This window comes from Mirounga leonina, unplaced genomic scaffold (assembly GCF_011800145.1).
Source record: "Mirounga leonina isolate KUSES-001 unplaced genomic scaffold, KU_Mleo_1.0 Mir_101609, whole genome shotgun sequence".
In the NCBI taxonomy this organism is placed as follows: Eukaryota; Metazoa; Chordata; class Mammalia; order Carnivora; family Phocidae; genus Mirounga; species Mirounga leonina.
Window position 1 is genome coordinate 3,777,953 of NW_023270164.1, and position 18,482 is coordinate 3,796,434.

At 49.4% G+C, this 18,482-nt stretch overlaps 1 protein-coding gene across 2 annotated transcripts in view; it reads right to left on the reverse strand.

Moving 5' to 3' along the window:
• SRPX (sushi repeat containing protein X-linked) overlaps window positions 1-16,962 on the reverse strand; it is a 117,225-nt gene extending 100,263 nt beyond the window's left edge. For both annotated transcript variants that reach the window (XM_035003016.1, XM_035003007.1), the window contains exon 1: window positions 16,726-16,962. In XM_035003016.1, coding sequence (XP_034858907.1) covers window positions 16,726-16,816 — 91 coding nt within the window. In that variant the 5' untranslated portion in view covers window positions 16,817-16,962. The remainder of the gene's footprint in view (window positions 1-16,725) is intronic.
• Between the last annotated feature and the right edge of the window lie 1,520 nt (window positions 16,963-18,482).

The following is an 18,482-nucleotide window of genomic DNA, read 5'->3' on the forward strand; positions in this document are numbered from 1 at the left end:
GAGACTCTTAACTACAGAGAACAAACTGGTGGTTATTAAAGGGGAGGTGGGTGGGGGGGATAGATGAAATAGGTGAGGGGAGTCAAGAGCATACTTGTGATGAGCACTGAGTAATGTATTAAATTGCTGGATCATATCGCATACCTGAAACTAATATAACACTATATGTTAATTATACTGCAACTAAAAAAAAGAAACACACAAAAATCACTTGTATTTCTGTCTGCTAGCAAAGAATGGTTAGAAAGTGATTTTTTAAAAAATACCATTTCCAATTGCTCCAGGAAACGAAATAATTAAGTATAAATCTAACAAAAACATGTACCCGATCCATATCCTGAAAACTCCAAAATGCTGATGAAAGAAATAAAAAATGACCTACATAAATGGAGAGATATACTGTTTGTGGATTGGAAGATTCAAAATAGGAAAGATATCAATTCTCCCCACATTGATGGATAAATTTAACTTCATTCCCATCAGAATCCCCGCAGGCTTTTTTGGTAGATATAGAGAAGATGATTCTAAAATGTATACAGAGTTTATAGCCAGAACAATTTTGGAAAAGAATAAAGTTACCCAATTTTAAGACTATTTACAAAGCTGCAGTAATCAAAATAATGTGGCACTGGCAAAAGGCAAGACATATAGATCAATGGATCAAAACAAAGAACACAGAAAGAGACCAGCAAAGAGCCTGCCAATTAATTTTTGAAAAGGCACAAAGGCAGTTCAGTGGTGTTTACTGTGTCAAGCATACCTCAATAAGCTGTTAAAAAAACAACAACCCTGTGTGCTCCTTGCACAATATTTTTTTAATTTCAGGAATCCTAGGAATTTATATGCATGAAGAGGGGCCTTTGGGATTCACAGAAATGGTAAATCATTTGGGATACTGCAGCTGTTCATCCAAGCTTCTTTTTCCAAATTTAGACACTAGATGAAAAATGTTCTGTGACTTACTCCTCACATAATCAGTGTCCTTACTAAGCATTCAGCATTGAATTTAACATTAGGTCCTAGAGAAAACAGTAATACATGAGAATATAAAATGATCTCAAGCTTTACCATTGATTACAAATTAATTCAAAGAAAATCAAGGCCAAAGTAAAGCTCTTAGGTATTGATAGTACCGAGGAACACTAAAGCCCTTTGTTACAGAGCATACATGATGCAAGTTCCTTGAAATGAAAGGACATTAGCACACTTGAGGGCAGAAGAAGTAGACAGTGGGAGATTTTTTTAGGGAGCCCTAAAAACCAGACTGGTTTGGAAAAGCATGGTGGGAGGCACCCACGTCCACTTGAGCTTACAGTAAATGATCAGCCTCAAATTGCTAGTGGCCAGTGGTTACCTAGCAATCGTAGCCAGCAATTTGTGGGTGTCTGTCACATAAGGGTCCAATGAAGGAGAGAGAGAAATGGCTAGTCAGCCCTCTCCAAGGAACAAAAATGTGTGCAAGTGGTTTTGGGGGAGTATAACCATACCTTATATTTGCACTGTACATTACAAATCACTTGCCTAGGGAAGCAGGGGCATTGTTCACATTTGGCAGATGAAAGCAGTTCAGTTGGCCAAGTTCATCCAGCTAGTAGGTGGGTAATGATGTTGAGCATCTTTTCATATACCCCTCTGGTGAACTGTCTGTTAAAACATTTTGCCTACTCATGGGGCACCTGGGTGGCGCAGCCGGTTAAGCGTCCGACTCTTGGTTTCGGCTCAGGTCGTGGGATCGAGCCCCACGTCGGGCTCTGTGCTCAGTGTGGAGTCTGCTTTAGATTCTCCCTCCCTCTCCTTCTCCCTCTGCTCCTCCTGCTCATTCTCTCTCTCTCAAATAAATAAATCTTTAAAAAATATATTTTGCCTACTCTTTAAATTGGGTTATTTGTTTTCTTATTATTTGGTTTAGAGAGCTCTTCATATATTTTGGGTAAAAATACTTTATCAGGACCATATGGCATTTGTAAATACTTTTTCCAATCTGCGGTTTATCTCTTCATTCTCTTTTTCAAGTTTTTTTTTTTTCAGATTTTATACGCAACTAATGAATCGTCGAAAACTACATCAAAAACTAATGATGTACTATATGTTGGCTAATTGAACATAATAAAAAATAAAATAAAATATGCTAGTTAGGATTTTATTTATTTATTTGACAGAGAGAGAGAGAGCAGCAGAGGGAGAGGGAGAAGCAGACTCTCCCCTGAGCAGGGAGCCTGATGCGGGACTCGATCCCCAGACCCTGGGATCACGACCTGAGCTGAAGGCAGACGCTCAACAAACTGAGCCACCCAGTTGCCCCTCTCTTCGTTCTTTTAACTGTGTCTTTTGAAAAACAGAAATTTTAAATTTGGATGAAGTACTTTTTTTTTTTTTTTTTATCTTTTATAGATCATGCTTTTGGTGTCATATCTAAGAAAATCTGACCTAACTCAAGGTCAGAAAGATTTTTCTCCCATATTATCACCAACAAGTTTTACAAGTTTTATAATTATGTCTATGATCTATTTTGAGTTACATTTTCTTTAAGTCTTTGCCACTGATGAAAATGAGAGAAGTCTGGGGGAGCAAAGCATGGAGGTGGGGTTAGTATCAGTAAGCGCTGGCAAGTGAACCTTGGATATGCCCAGGACACAGATTTATGCACTTCCAGGTCCTCGCAGTGAATCGGGCCACGCCGCATTCTGTAGCTGAACAGGCTAACACACGAAGGCACCCGGCAAACACCCTGGGAAGTTCAACTCACATCTCCAGTATGTTCTTTCAAACCAAACCCACCAATGCCCCCCACCCTGCACACGATGATACCCCCCTTGCCATTTCAAGAAGTGGCGTCTAACCACTCTCACCACCACCTCGGCCTGCTTTGTGATTTGCTTTAACAAGTAGAACATGACAAGAGTGAGGCCATGACAGTTCTGTGCCGAGGCCTTAAGAGTCCCAGCAGCTCTGGCTTTCATCCCTCGAAAAGCTATCTGCATGGAAAGAAATCTATTTACTCTGCTGGAGAGGAAGGGCAACACGGAGAGACAGAGAAGATGTAGAGAACAGGAGACTGCAAAGAGGTAGAAAGGGGGGCCCGGCCACCTCGGCCATTCCAGTCATCCCAGAGGAAGTGCCAGACATGTGAGTGGAGCCATCTTGGGTCCTCCAGTCCCGTATGAGCTGCCCCAGCCAACAGCATGTGGAGCAGAGAGGAGCCATCCCCACTAAGCCCTGCCCAAGTTGCAGAATCATAAGCAAATAAGTGGTGGTGGTTGTTCTAAGCCACTAAGGTCCAGGATGGTTTCTTACACAGCAACGGAGGACTGAAACACTCCCCAGGCTTCCTCATGGAAGTCTGCCTTATGGTTCACTGACTGATCTAGACAGTTCTGTTCGGCAGGAATGAATTCAGCTGTAGAGAGAACTTTGAATCAGAACCTAAAATCTTGGGTTAAGTTCCAGCTTCGACATTGTTTGTGTGAGTTTCCCCAAAAGCAGACTCTAAGAGAAGGTGCGTTGTGAGTAGCTCATCTGGGAGGAGATCCCAGGAAGCACCAAGACGGGCTGGGGAAGAGAGCCGGGGGCGGGGGGGCAGGGGGGGGGGGGGGGGGGGGGGGGTGGGGGGGTAGGGGGGCGGAGGATGGGTTGGGGGGCGGGGGGGAGGGAGGGAGGGAAGGCGGTAAGGGTACCGCTGGCTGGGCCACTGCTGTGGGCAACTAGGGCTCCATCCTCTTCTTCCCTCTCTTGCACCCAAACACCCGCCTTATGTAACGTCTTTCCCCATTCAGGCTACTCTTAACTATCCATTTTAACTTTATTTCCTCCAGGAAAAAAAAAAATACAAGTGGTAAGGCAGGGAGCGGGTGAGAGAGTGATCGCTGCCCGACAGGAGCTGGCAGAGACAGCCTTGCTTCTACAGCCGCCTGTCCTGAGAGAATATTCCTTCTCGTATTCAAACTCTTGCACACAAAACCCCAAAGGAGAGACATTCGGCAGAGTGGATGGTGCCCACAGTCCCCAGGCATTCCGCCTTTCCTTAGCAAAGACAATTAAGACAGCATGTGGTTTGGGAAATTTTCAGGGTGGTCATATTTTACACAGCTAACAAAAAGCAACTTGAAAGGGTAACTTTATAAAGGAAGGCAGTACTCTCGTTCGAGGGAAAAAGAATGTATTTTTGTCAGTTTATTTTCCTTCTATCGTTTAATATTATAAAGAGCCAAAGCGTGGCCTTGTCCCCCACCTAAAGCTGGAAGAGAGGAGAAACAGGGAAAAGACAGGCGCCTGATTCTGAGGTAGCCCAAACCAGGGGCCCTCAACAAACGGCACCTCCTGCCCCACCGAGGGGCATCCCCAAGGCCCTGGAGGCTGACCGCGCACATTCGACGCCAACACACAGTAAGAGGTCTAGCCTTTAAAGTGAAACCAGACAGCGGCACATGCAAAATCCAAGAAGGGAGGCAGGCCGTGGCAAGGCCTTTGGCAGAAGGCTCCAGAAGGCGGCGCGGGCTGAGGTCACACGGCATCAGAGCCGCGTGGTGCGCACGGGGGCCTCGGAGCCGGAGGAGGGCTCACCCTGGCGCCGCATTCACATTTGGGGGCCCTCAAACTGCCTCTGGTGCCTGGCAGTGAGGTGATTTTGCTTCTTTACAATTCCGTGCAGAAGGTAAAACCAAGTCAAGGGACCCCCCCCACCGCCCCCCGCCGCCCCACCATCCACGGCAGCTCTTGCGCTCTTGAGGCCTCACCTCCATATAACGAAGAGTGAAGGTCTGGGCAAGAGAACTTCGCAGTTCCTCTCCCCCCACTTCCAGCCTCAGCGTCACTGGCATTTTCAAACTCAGACACAACACAGCATTTACGAACTCTCTGGTAGCAAAGAATGAAAAGCTTCCATCGTAGGCCCGCGGCTGTGACTCCACTGGCCCTGACAGCGAATGGCAAAGGAGAAAGCTCTGGAAGGTGAGGCGGCAGGCTGAGCGCTGAGAAGGAATAGCCAGCTGCCCTGTGCTGAGAGGCGCTGCCTGGGGAGAGGCCATCCCCTCAGATCTGAAGGCTTCCCAGGGTGTTCCCGTGGGGAGAAGGGTCACTCGCTATGGGCAAGGGCACCAGCAAAAGCCAACTGGACTTGACTGGTCTGGAAAGATGGGGTTGCATGAGGAAAGTTTTCAGAAGGGGGAAAAAAGAGTATCCTAGAAGGGGCAGTGGGCAGAGAGGAGAGAAATAGATCTCAAGGGTTGTTGCCGGCTTTCTTCACATTTTTTTTTTTAAAGATTTTATTTATTTATTTGTCAGAGAGAGACATCGAGAGAGGGAACACAAGCAGGGGGAGCGGGAGAGGGAGAAGCAGGCTTCCCGCCAAGCAGGGAGCCCGATGCGGGGCTCGATCCCAGGACCCCGGGATCATGACCTGAGCTGAAGGCAGACGCTTAACGACTGAGCCGCTCAGGCACCCCTTTCTTCACATTTTAATACACAAAACACATTTTAAAAACACACGTTCGCACCAGCCAACAGTTGGTGGCTTTCAACTGGAAGAAACTTCCATCAAGCAAGTATGCATGCAACTGCTTAGTGGGACAGATGGGGGACAGATGTTGCTACCCAAAGGTTTGGGGTTTTTTTCTCTTTTTCTTCCCCCCTGGGCGTGCAGTGGGCACTGCCACCAGCTTTAAGAAATTCAAGTCATCTTCTCAAACGTCCTGTCCTGGAACCAAAAACACCGTTCCCTTTAAAAACAACAAATGTGATGACACAAACAAATGGAAAGGTATGCCGATTCATGAACTGGAATCATTCATATTAAAATGTCCCTACTACCCGAAGCAATCTACAGATTTAATGCAGTCCCTATCAAAACACCAACAGCATTTTTCACAGAGCTAGAACAAACAATCCTGAAATCGGTATAGAACCACGAAAGACCCCAAATAGCTAAAGCAATCTTGAGAAAGAAGAACAAAGCTGGAGGCATCACAATCCCAGATTTCAAGATATGTTACAAAACTGTAGTAATCAGAACAGTATGGTACTGGCACAAAACCAGACACCCAGATCAATGGAACAGAAGAGAGAGCCCAAAAATAAACCCACGCTTCTATGGTCAATTAATCTATGACAAAGGAGGCAAGAATATACAACAGGGAAAAGACAGTCTCTTCAATAAATGGTGTTGGGAAAATTGGACAGCTACATGCAGAAAGAATGAAACAGGACCACTTTCTTACACCATACACAAGAATAAACTCAAAATGGATGAAAGCCCTAAATGTGAGACCTGAAACCATAAAGATCCTAGACAAGAACATAAGCAGTAACTTCTTTGACATTGGCTATAGCAATTTTTTCTAGATATGTCTCCTGAGGTAAGGGAAACAAAAGTAAAAATAAACTATTGAGACTACATCAAAATAAAAAGCTTCTGCCCAGTGAAGGAAACAATCAACAAAACGAAAAGTCAGCCCACAGAATGGGAAAAGATATTTGCAAATGACATATCCAGTAAGGGGTTAATATCCAAAAATACATTAAAAGAAACTTACACAACTCAACACACATATACAAAAAAATAAGAATCTGATGAAAATGGGCAGAGGACTTGAACATTTTTCCAAAGACACACATGGCCAACAGACACAGGAAAAGATGCTCATCATGACTCATCATCAGGGAAATGCAAATCAAAACCACAGTGAGATAGTACCTCACACCTGCCAGAATGGCTAGAATTAAAAAGACAAGAGATAACAAGTGCTGGTGAGGATGTGGAGGAAAAGGAACCGTTGGTGGGAATGAAACTGGTGCGGCCACTGTGGAAAACACTATGGAGCCTCCCGAGAAAAAATTAAAAATAGAACTACCATATGATCCAGTAATTCCACTACTGGGTATTTACCCAAAGAAAATAAAAATACTAATTTGAAAAGATATCTGCACCCCAGACAATAAACACTTTCGGCTTTGCAGGCCGCATCGTCCGTGTCACGACTGCTCAACCCCGCCACGGTATCACCAAGCAGCCAGAGACAGCATCCAAACGGATGAGCAGGGCTGTGATCCAGTGACACAGATATCTGAATCTCATAGAATTTTCCCGTGTTAGAAAATATTCTCCTTCTGACTTCTCCAACCATTTTAAAACTGAAAAACCATTCTTGGCTCACTGGTCATACAAAATCAAGCAGTGGGCCCTATCTGGCCTGCCCAGACTGACTCTGGAGATCCCTGCCTTAGATTCCTAGTCCCCAACCCAGATCTGCCCAACGCAGAATATCGAGCCCACCACCCCCCGCCTGGAAAAGGTGGGAGGTTCCCTTTTTATTGCTGTTACCAGTTCCGTCTTCCTGACTTGCCTAATCCGTGGGGTATGGGGGGTGCTGAGTGTGAGGGGTGGCGTGTGCTCTTCGGACTTCCCCGATGGCATTGCACCCCCACACACGGGGCTGCCTCCTCCCGCACCCCAGGGGCATCAATTGCTAGGACAAAAATGTGTAGTCCCCGTGGTGGCAATTCTCAGTCACAGGACGGGGTCTCGCTGGAGGGGCGGGGCAGGCCCTGATCCTGTGGCTTTCCTAAGGAGCTGAAGTTATTTCTAAGCGACAAATTCTCTGCAGAGCTGAGCCACGTGAGGCCCCGGTCACCACCGATCACTGAAGATGGTTCTGTTGCTGTTGGAGGTTCAGCCAGGCGGGAGGGCTTAAAAGGACACAGAGTCAAGGTCCCCCTCAGGATTGGGTTTGTTTTGGAGTTGGAAGAGGGAATCGAGACCTAAAGGCTGTGCAGGCTTATCTCAGGAATGTCGGGAACTTCGGAAAGGAAGTCTAGCAACCATGATGAAGGCAAAGCCCACAGGAAAGAGGGGGAGGAGGGGAGGGGAGCTATTGTGTGGCCCATAGAAACAGGCAAGCCGCCCTGGCTTGGCAAAGGGCTGAACTGGTTCATCACATCAGTACTTCTGAAATTTCACCGTGGATAAGGGATCGGTGGGGGGGATCTTATTCGAATGCACGTGCTGATTTGGTAGGTAGGTCTCGGTGGGGCCCAAGCTTCCCGCACGTCTGATCTGCTCCCAGGGGATCCCAGGATTCACGCGTGCCAGGATACTGTCCATACGCCAGCACACTTTTTTGTTTTGTGCTCCTTTTAAACAGTCACAAGCCGTGAAAGACTATGGCGGTGTCATGGCTCACATGGGGTGAGCACTGACATCTAGGACCCGCATGCACAGGGTTGTTCGGGGAACTGCCTACACCATCACACGCACCAAAAGAGCGAGTGGGGTCTCAAATCATCCTGCCCGCCACTCTTCAATCCCGAGTCCTGGGTCCGCCTCCATCCTTTTCCTACTGAGCCCAAAGTCTGTCTCCTGACCAAGCCCGGTGCCCCCGTACCCACACAGGGCATTTCCTTCTCATTTTCCTTTTAACGCACCCAAGGGTGCCCGATGACCAGCAGTGGCCCTGCAGCCAGCAGTGAAAGGGTGGAAGGCAGCCGCAGGTGACTCTCACCTGTATCCTGCTGCAGCTGGCAGAACAGACACTGCTTTCTCACTCAGTCCCTGAGTGGAAGCTGTTAATGACCTGAGCTAAAAGGCTACCACTTAATCAAAATGACAGATAATATCAAGAGTTGCTGAAGGTGTGGAGAAGCTGGAACCACCACACGCCGCTGGTAGGAATGGACGAGGGGGCAGTCGCTTTGGAAAATCATCCAGGTATCTATCCAAGAGAAATGAAACCGTATGCCCACACAGACTATTTACTGCATTACTCATAATAATCAAAAAGTGGAGGGCGCCTGGGTGGCTCAGTTGGTTAAGCAACTGCCTTCGGCTCAGGTCATGATCCTGGAGTCCCGGGATCGAGTCCCACATTGGGCTCCCTGCTCGGCGGGGAGCCTGCTTCTCCCTCTGACCCTCCCCCCTCTCATGTGCTCTCTCTCTCTCTCATTCTCTCTCTCATAAATAAATAAAATCTTTAAAAAAAAAAAGTGGAAACACAAAGGTCCATCAACTGATGAATGGACAAAATGTGGTCGGTCTACCCATGCAGTGGAATAAACTTCAACCATACAAAGGAATCAAGTAGTGATACCTGCCTCAACACGGATGAACCTTGAAAACATTATGCTCAGTGAAAGAAGCCAGGCACAGAAGGACAAATATTGCATGATTCCATTTATACAGAATGTAATGAATAGGCAAATATGTAGACACAGAAAACAGGCGAATGGTTGCCTAGAGCTCAGGGGTCAGGGGTGGGGAGTGATGGCTAAGGGGCCTAGGGTTTCTTTTGGGGATAATGAAAATGTTCTAAAATTGTGGTGATGGAGACCCAACTCTGTGAACACACTAAAAATCACTGCATTGGTTTCAGTGGGTGAATAGTATGGGATGCGAATTATATCTCAATAAAGCTGTTAAGAATACGGTGACCTATCAGTTGGGGAGCTCAAAGCAAGTGGTGGAGAGAGGGAGCGTCCAGGACTCACAGCCCATGAGGACACGAAATGAATGAGAGACCCTAGGACCTGCCGGAGGCCTCCGATCCATGAGTAACTAATGGGGAAACAATATGATGCCACCCCTTGGAAAGCTAAATGAAATTCTAAGTGGAAACAGGATTTCAGCACTGGATAGTTAAAGGAATCGGAGCCTTTGTCTGACGAATGCTGAGTCAGTGGCAACAAGTCTGTCAGAGTTCCCACAGGGAACGGCCAATCTGGGGGCAGAGTCTCAGAAGGTGGCGGACGTGGCCACACCACCACTTCCTCACCACTCCACAAAGGGCCTGCCAAACCTTGGCTCAGTCTTTGCCCTGTGACCCTAATTCAACCAGTGTTTTTGAACATTCCTGGATCCCTGGATCTGGCAGGGTCATTCAGCTCAGCCGCCCACACAGTAAGTGGCCAGCCAGAGTCATCAGTCAGAGGGTCCCGGGGTGCAATCGGCATTGGAGAGACGGATGCTCATTAGGCACAACCAGGCGCACGCCGCCAACAGCCAGCGACAGGAGACGAGAAACCGGCTGCCAGTACCTGCGACCACAGGTCACTGTGAGAGCGAGCAGAGCTGGAGAAAGCGCGCAGTGATATCTCAAGGCCAAGGCAGAAAGTCTGCCCCCAGTTCTATGTTTGGATTTGTCTATTACTCATAAAAAAAGTTTTAAAACCAATATACTCAATTTACAACCCCAAACCTCCGGGATAATCCAAGCCATTAGGTCCAAGCCCATTTATCTTCCCCCTGGAGAACAATGCAGAAAGAGGCATCCAGTATGAGCTAAGGATTACGGGTGAGTGAATCATGCAGCTCAGGAATGAGCACTCCAGAGGTTTCTGAGTCCAGTGCACCACGCGAACTGTAAGATCCAGGTGAAACCAATTATCATCTGGAAAACTTGGGAGCTTAGCAATGCTACCAATGACTTTTCTCTTGCACAAGCTTTAATCTTAAACCTCGATCTGCAAATCCTGCCCCTGGGACTCCTGGGAGTTTCTAAGTCTCCTAGAATAGTGTCCCAGGGGGATTTGAAATCCAAGAGCCTCAGCCATTAACTATGCCCTGACTGTTCGCCCGTCCTCTCCTGTTGAGGGCAGTGCAAATTTCCTCTGACATTTTGCAGTCTTGCATTCCTTTTTCTCTGGGAATTATCATCTTGGAAATTCCAGTTAAATCCTGCAGGGATATCTGAAACAGAACCCTTGCTCTCTACCGCGATTGTTTTAGTCAGTTCGTTAATCCACAAATACTAATGATCCTCCTCCAGGTCACAGACTCTGGGCTAAGTGAGAGGTACAACGAGTTGCCAGGCCAGGCCCGAAGGCGATTACAATCTATGATTATGCCGGCTTTGTTGGGTGTTGCTTTTTAAGCGAGGAGAAGGAGACGTTGTACCTTTGGTCGTAATCCGAGAGACCACCTGCTCATGGGTTCAGTCGCGGTTTTCCCACTCTGACAATTTCATTTTACTTCGTATGTGGATTTCTGTGCCCGTTAAGGGCAGCTTGCTCACAGAATCATGGAGATTACCTAGTGAGTAATGGTTCTGAACTGGGATAAGGGCCTTCTCCCCCTGAAAAAGAACACCCACGCAGATTTTTGTTTTCAATGTCCAAACGTTCTTAGAGAAGTACCCAGACCCCCTCTGTTAACATTCCTTGGGCCTGCGGGACCACTGTCAAGGCTTCAGCCATCCCTCAGCATCCCTCCGATATCCAGGTCCAGTGCTCCTGCATGGCTGCTCTCTGGGCTCCCAGGGCCTGTCCACCTGCCTCTGCTACAACATTTGCCCCCACAGATAAGCCGGTGTCTACTTCCCTGTAAGACAGAAAGCCCTGAGAGAAGGAATTCCCCTCCTTCTTCATCCCATTGTCCCAAGCATGCCATCATTCGGTGTCCACTTGAAAAATTCTCCGGATAGAGCCCAGTTTTCATTAGAAAAGGCAGTAAGGGATTCTGTTTCAGAACTACATTCAAATATCCAAGAGAAAAGAGTTTGGGCTTAGGGGCGCCTGGGTGGCTCAGGTGGCTAAGCGTCTGCCTTCGGCTCAGGTCATGATCCCAGGGTCCTGGGATCCAGCCCCGCATCAGGCTCCCTGCTCAGCGGGACGCCTGCTTCTCCCTCTCCCACTCCCCCTGCTTGTGTTCCCTCTCTCGCTGTGTCTCTCTGTCAAATAAATAAATAAATAAAACCTTAAAAAAAAAAAGAGTTTGGGCTTAAAAGGCTCCCATAAACAATGGCCCATAAAAGCTGACAGTCAAGAACTCACACAATGGCCAACGGAACGAAGGGGCTGGCTTGAGAAACTCCCCAGGAACTGGAACTCATTCACAGCGCTCGGCTGGAAGTGAATCTTTAACCTGGGTATTCATCATAACTTGGCGGCCACAAGTTCGTACTATGTGATAGCCTGGCAAAAGGAAACCTTCTTCTGTTTAAACTCGATCTTCACTTTCAATTACCCATTTTAGCCTCGTCCTCTGAAAGGGGAATTGATGTAGCGCACATATTTGCGTTCACTAAGGAAACCATTCAACCACTTTGGAAGGGGCTGGAGCAAAGTGGCCAACAAAAATAATAAATGTACGCTCCAGCCTGTGGCTGCAGTAAGTCTCTCGCCTTACAGCCCCCAACGGAGAAGGTTATTGCTTAAACAGAGGGTGTTCATGGATTTAAAAAGCAACCTCTATAACCAGCAAGCCACAGTCCCTATGCATGGAGATTCATGGTGGCACAAAGCCCTGTGTACCTGTGCACGTTTCTCTCAGCTCTTTTCTTTCCAGTGGCCCATCAGCCAAATTATAGGGCTATTAACTCGATCAGCACAAATACCCACTTGGCTCTAGGTGTTCGGCTAGGCACCACGAGAAATACAAAGGGGAAGACGTAGTAGCGCCTGCCTTCCAGAGCTCAGAATCTAGAAGTATACAGGAGGGCGTAAATTATTGTACCATTCGACACATGTCATAAACACCACAAGAGAAACATGAAGTGCCGTGGGTATTTAAAGGAAGGCAGAAGCTTCCCATTCGAGGGATCAAGGAAACGTTTCATCCAGGAGAGGGTGTCACTGGAGGATGGGCAGAATTTGGGCAGACAGGTGGCTGGGGCGGGGGCCGGGAGGCGGGGGGTTCCAGGTGCAGGAAGCAGCGATCACCAAGAACGGGGAAAATGTGATTCAAGCTCTGCAAAAACAGGTAGTCTGTTTCGGCCACATTTTAGGAAACCAGGAGGGAAAGACTGAAAATTAAGGCTAGAAGCAATTGTGTAGTCCCCTGAAAACAACTGAGAACTTTCTAGTTAACGAGAGAGAGGACAGGGAGCTGCTGCTCTCGGTTTTTGAGGCAGACAGTAATGTGATAAAAGTAGTTGTACTTAAAAGACCAGTATCTGGCCGGAGACAGTAAAATGAGTCAGAATGAGGAAGACTAAAAGCAAGAACGTTCTAGTAACCATAGAAAAGAGAGGGGCTATATTTCAGTTGTGGTGTGAAGACTAATGAGGTGAGAAGGTTTGAAGACAGTCCTTGAAGGACGATTTCTGGTGTCTCTTTCAGCTCACAAATCTATGAAATGAGAAACAGTAACACCAACATACTGGACTGCAAGTGTTCTCGGTGAAGAAAATGCTAGATGAAAATGTCCTGCTCTCCCCAGCACTCCCCGCTTTTTATTCCCCCCTTTTTAATGAAGAGGAATTTTTGTCAGCTCCTTACATGTTTTAACTCCAAACAAATTTCTAGCTTAGCCTGCTCCTGGAGAGACTTTAATTGTAGATCCTGGGCCAGGTGGTCAGTTCCTAATACTTATCTGCAAAGGTGGTACTTCGGGGGACTGCTTTGGCTGGTGTGGTCTGGCTGGGCTTTGAGCAAACCTCACTTGGTTGTCCTGACTGGTGAAACCACCCTAGTTCACCAGTTTTCTCCAGGCATAAGATTCACGGAGCCTTTCTTAGGGCCCGCAGTGCTCATTCTTCGTCTTCAGCCTTGCTCACTGGAAGAGGTGGGGTGAACCTCCAAACTCTCAGGTGTAGAAGAGGTTTCTAGGGCTCACTGAAGCACAGAATCAAAACGGAAATGCAAATCAAAACCACGAGTTATCACCTCACACCTGTTAGAATAGCTGTCATCAAAAAGACAAGAAATTGGGCACCTGGGTGGCTCAGTTGGTTAAGCGACTGCCTTGGGCTCAGGTCATGATCCCAGGGTCCTGGGATCGAGTCCCGCATCGGGCTCCCTGCTCGGCAGGGAGCCTGCTTCTCCCTCTGACCCTACCCCCTCTCATGTGCTCTCTCTCTCTCTCTCATTCTCTCTGTCTCAAGTAAATAAATAAAATCTTAAAAAAAAAAAAAAAAAGACAAGAAATTACAAGTGTTGGCCAGGATGTGGGGACAAGGGAGGCCTCTGTGCAGTGTTGGTGGGAACGCAAACTGGTGCACCACTGGGGAAAACAGTATGGCGGTGCCTCAAAAAGTTAAAAACAGAACTACCATATGATCCAGCATTCATTCCACATCTGGGTATTTATCCAAAGAAAATGAAAACATTAACTCAAAAAGACATCTGCATCCCCATGTTCACGGCAGCATTATTTACAATAGTCAAGATATGGAAGCAACCCAAGTGTCCACTGATAGATGAATGGATAAAGAAGATGTGGTATAGATAGATACACACACACACACACATATGGCAGCCATAAAAAAAGAAAGGAATCTTGCCATTTGCAACTGACAACATGGAATTTCGAGAGCATTATGCTAAGTAAAATAAGTCAGACAAAAGATAAATCACCATATGATCTCACTTGTATGTAGAATTTGAAAAACAAAACAAAGAAAAAACCCCAAGCTCGTAGATACAGAGAATAGATTGGTGGTTACAAAGTTCGGGGGGGGGGATGGGTAAAATGGGCAAAGGTACAAACTTCCAGTTACAAAATAAATAAGCCATGGGGGTGTACTAATGTACAGCCTGGTGATTACAGTTAATAATACTGTATTGCACATTTGAAAGTTACTCAGAGTAAATCTTCCAAGTCTTCATGGCAAGAAAAAAAAATTGTAACTCCATATGGTGACCGATGGTAACTGGACTTCTTGTGGTGATCATTTCACAATGTATACAAATAGCAAGTTATTATGTTATACACCTAAAACTAACATGTTATGTCAACTATACCTCAAAAAAGTCCCCAAAAGAACAAAATGAAAACTCTTACCTCTTATAGCCATAGAAACACAATCCAACACAGACAAGTTTGCTATGAACTTTCTATACGTTTCATGTGGATTTTTGGAGACAAAGATGCATCAAATTCAAAGATGGAAGAACTCCAGAGACCTTCTAGGAGCGGAAATGATTTACTCTCACTCTGACAGATTTGCTACTAAATCTCAGACAGTTATATAATGGTGATGAGAGTGATGGGGCCCTTCATCCCCACCTCCCTCTCTCAGAGGTTCCTGATTCCAGGCCTCTTACCTTCTCTCTTACTGGAGACATAATGTCCACTTGCTAAGGGCGTGCCTCTGAAATGATCTGCAAAGCCCCTCTGTCACCCAGCACTTTAGGGTTAATTCAGCTGATGTGATTTGCCTTGGGACCCACTGGCCTAGAGAGTCTCGCCTCCCCAACCTTCCCAAACCTCTGGCTTGGACTGAAATCCCCTCCTTTGGATTCAGCAGCCCCAGCAGAGCACATTTCCTGAGAGACCCCACAGAGGGGTGCCAAACTGGGGGCAGCCTGCTGGCTGGCAGAAGTAGCCAGGGGCAGTTCCCCAAAGACAGAGAGGAGTGCCCAAACTGGTGCACCCATTTTTCTGCGGATGCCTGGGCCCTGGCAGCAAGCTACACTATATAAGGGTAGAAACTGGGAGAAAGGAGAGCAGAGGGATTTCAAATGGAAAAAAGAGAAGAGGCCCCTTGGCTGAGAAAGGCTCGAGCAGATGTACGGGCAGCTCAGAGACGCCTCCCACTTCAGCGTGAAAGGCTGCCTCTAGCTTCTCAACTTCTGCCCTGCTCCCTGTCCAGTACGGACCTCCCCTGCCCCTCTAGGTTCATTGTGACCCGACTCCTGCTAAAGGGCAGTGGGCAGCCTGGGAATGGCACTTGCCTGGGGCAGAGGATGAAGTCTCCTTTCTACTTTGCCCTGAAGCAGTTCCTACCAAACAGCTCAACACACGAATGTTCCTGTTTATCACTTTACACATTTGTTCGATTCACTCATTCATTTGGGGCTGTGCGGAGTATTTCCGGCAGCCTTCCCTACACCTCCGGACCACTCTATCTGAGAACCCTCCACCGCCCGCGGTCCGTCACCCAGAACTTGGTAGGTTCATTCCTCGGACCCCCGATTTAAACTGCCCACAGTGTTGAACGCAAAGCCAAAGGTCTGCACGCCCTAAAGTCCATGTCACCCACCTTCCCACTAGCACTAAATTAAAATGCACCCCCGGATTTCTTCTCCATTCCAGGGGGACAGGGGTGCATCCATGTTGTCCTGCTCCCCTGAAGCCCTTTACTAACCTAAGACTCCCAGATGAGGGAGTTAGCCGGAGCTTTTTTAAAGGTTTTGTCAACACCAAGAGAGCCCCGAATGAATACCCGGGGGCCCCTTAGATGCTAGAGACCACGCCCCCCGCAACAAGAAGCCACACCCCCTGCCTCACAGCGCGGCGCGTGAGTAGTCCCGGGCCCCTGGGGCTAACCGAGCGCATGCCACAAGTCACCACTCTCAGCTGGCACCTCTCTCCCAGAGGCGCAGACTTTCTCGGAATCCCCAGCAGGGGGGGTTGGTTCGGGGGATGTGGGAGAGGCCCCAGCCTGTGCCGTCCAAGGGAGCCGCTGGCCCGTGGCGCGTGCCCTGCAGCCCCCGGGGTGGCCCGGGCCCTCCAGTGGAGCGGGTGGGGGCTCCTTCCAGGACAAGCTGCGCCCCCGCCCCGGGCCTCGGCCGTGCGCCACCCCGTGACAGGCCCAGCTCCAGGTGGGGAGAAACCAGCCCGTCGCCAAACTTCCCTTCGTGGCCTCGGGCGCCAGCGTGGGTCCGCGCGGGCCGCCGGCAGCGCGGACGCAGAGGGTGTGCCGCTCGCGGCGCCGGGCGCGGGGCTGACAGCCGGCTCTCCCCCCCCGGCGCCCAGACGCGAGCCCGCTGCCCGCCACCCCCTCCCTGGGGCCGCCGAAGCCGGGTCCGGGGCAGACAAAGGGCGCCCCGCCGGGGAGGCTGCCCCGCCCCCGCTCCTACCTGGGAAGGCGCGGCTCGGCGGGAGCCGCAGCAGCAGCAGCGGCAGCAGCAGCGGCGGCAGCAGCGCGGCCCGGAGTGCGGGGCTCCCCATGTTGCGCACGGCGCTCGCTCGGCCTCGCTCGGCTCCGCTCGGCTGCGCTGCGCTGCGCGCCTTCAGGGGGCGGAGGAGACAGACGGGGCCGAGGGGCTGCGCGGCGAGCGGGCGCAGCCGAGCTGGAAACTCCTCCTCTCGCCGCTATCCCTCCCTCCCTCCCTCCTTCTCGCCTGGGGCCTCCTTCCTCCGCCTCCCCGGGACGCTGGCGCGGTCCGGGGCCCCGACCCAGCCCCGCCTTTGGTGCCGGCGCTTCTTCTGGAAGCGGGGCTGCACCCCACCCCCCCAGGGCCGGAGAGCGCCAGGCGCGTGCGCTGGCACATCGGATGACCCCGAATATCTTCCTGTTCTCCCATTCCGCTCAGCCCGCATACACACACTGGTGCCCAACCGCCCCCCAGATCCCGGGCCCCCACGCTGTCATCTGTGCGGAGAGCCGCGTGAGCCATTCTGTGGGAAGGGACAACCGATCGGGTCCACAGTGGCCCCCGCGGCCGGGCTACTAACGGCCACGTTCGCTGATCTGACCCTCACGACCACGTCTCAAGTTCGGTACTATGATGCCCATTTTACCCAAGAAGACACCAGTGCTTGGAAACGTGCCCAGTTCACCGTTCCGGGCAGAGAGGGGATTTGAAGTTAGGTGTGCGGTTCTGCCCGCACCAACGTCCATACTGCAGCTTTTTTGTTTCTCTTCTGTAAGGGAATGAATCAAGGGCTGGACGGGGTGCCTGCTGAACTGCGATTTGGAATGGGGCTTGAGGTTCTCTTTCCAGGGTGTTTGATGGACAAAGCATAAGGCACAGAAAGTTCCCTGTCTCACTCCCAGTCTTGGGAATGCAGCTTTTGTAGTTTCCTGCAACCCGATTTCCCCATTTCCTGGGTGGTTCTCGACCACCTCCGAGGACACCAGGACCAGCCCGAAGCCTCCATCCTGTGGCCTGGCATCAGGATAGGGTTCCTAGGCTGCCTGCAGGACGGCTCTGGTTTCTTCGAGGCTTTCCCAAATGGTTTTGTTTTGTTGTGAACCCACAAGGCAGCACCTGGCTCCTTTCCTGCCCCCAAAGAGGTCTTAGCTAAGGCAAATTGCGATCAGGGCTGCTGAGTCAGGTTGTGCACTGTGCAAAGGGACCTGGAGGAAGAGGCAGGTCGGAGGGGAAATCCAGCCACCTCTGGGTCAGGGAGCCCTGTGCCTTGGCAGGGGCCACATGCATTGTGGAAGGGCAACTTTCCCCTTGCCACTAGTCTGATCCACTAGCTAGGCTAAGGGCCCTGGGTACATCCATCCAGAAGGTTTTCGAATTCTTTTATCCCAATTCTCACAAAAGCCCCTGACTTGAACTTCCATCTTATCCTCTCGAGGGCTGGGGGTGGGGTGCTTTTCTCCATCTCCTGTGAGATTCTCCACAGCTGCTCCCTCCTCAAGGAGCCAACAACCCTTCAATAGCCCCTCCAGTCACAAGAAAATGAAGGAGAGCGGCCTCATCTATGGCCTCTGTCAGACCCGACTCGCCTCCGCCTCTGAGTGGTTCTCAATCCTGTCCAACCACAAAGGGCGGGGCGAGGGGGTGGGCATTTCATGAAAACACCTTATCAGGGCTGGACCCCAGACCAATGAGACTACAATCTTTAGGGAGGTGGCCTGGAGTTTGACCAGATGCCTAGT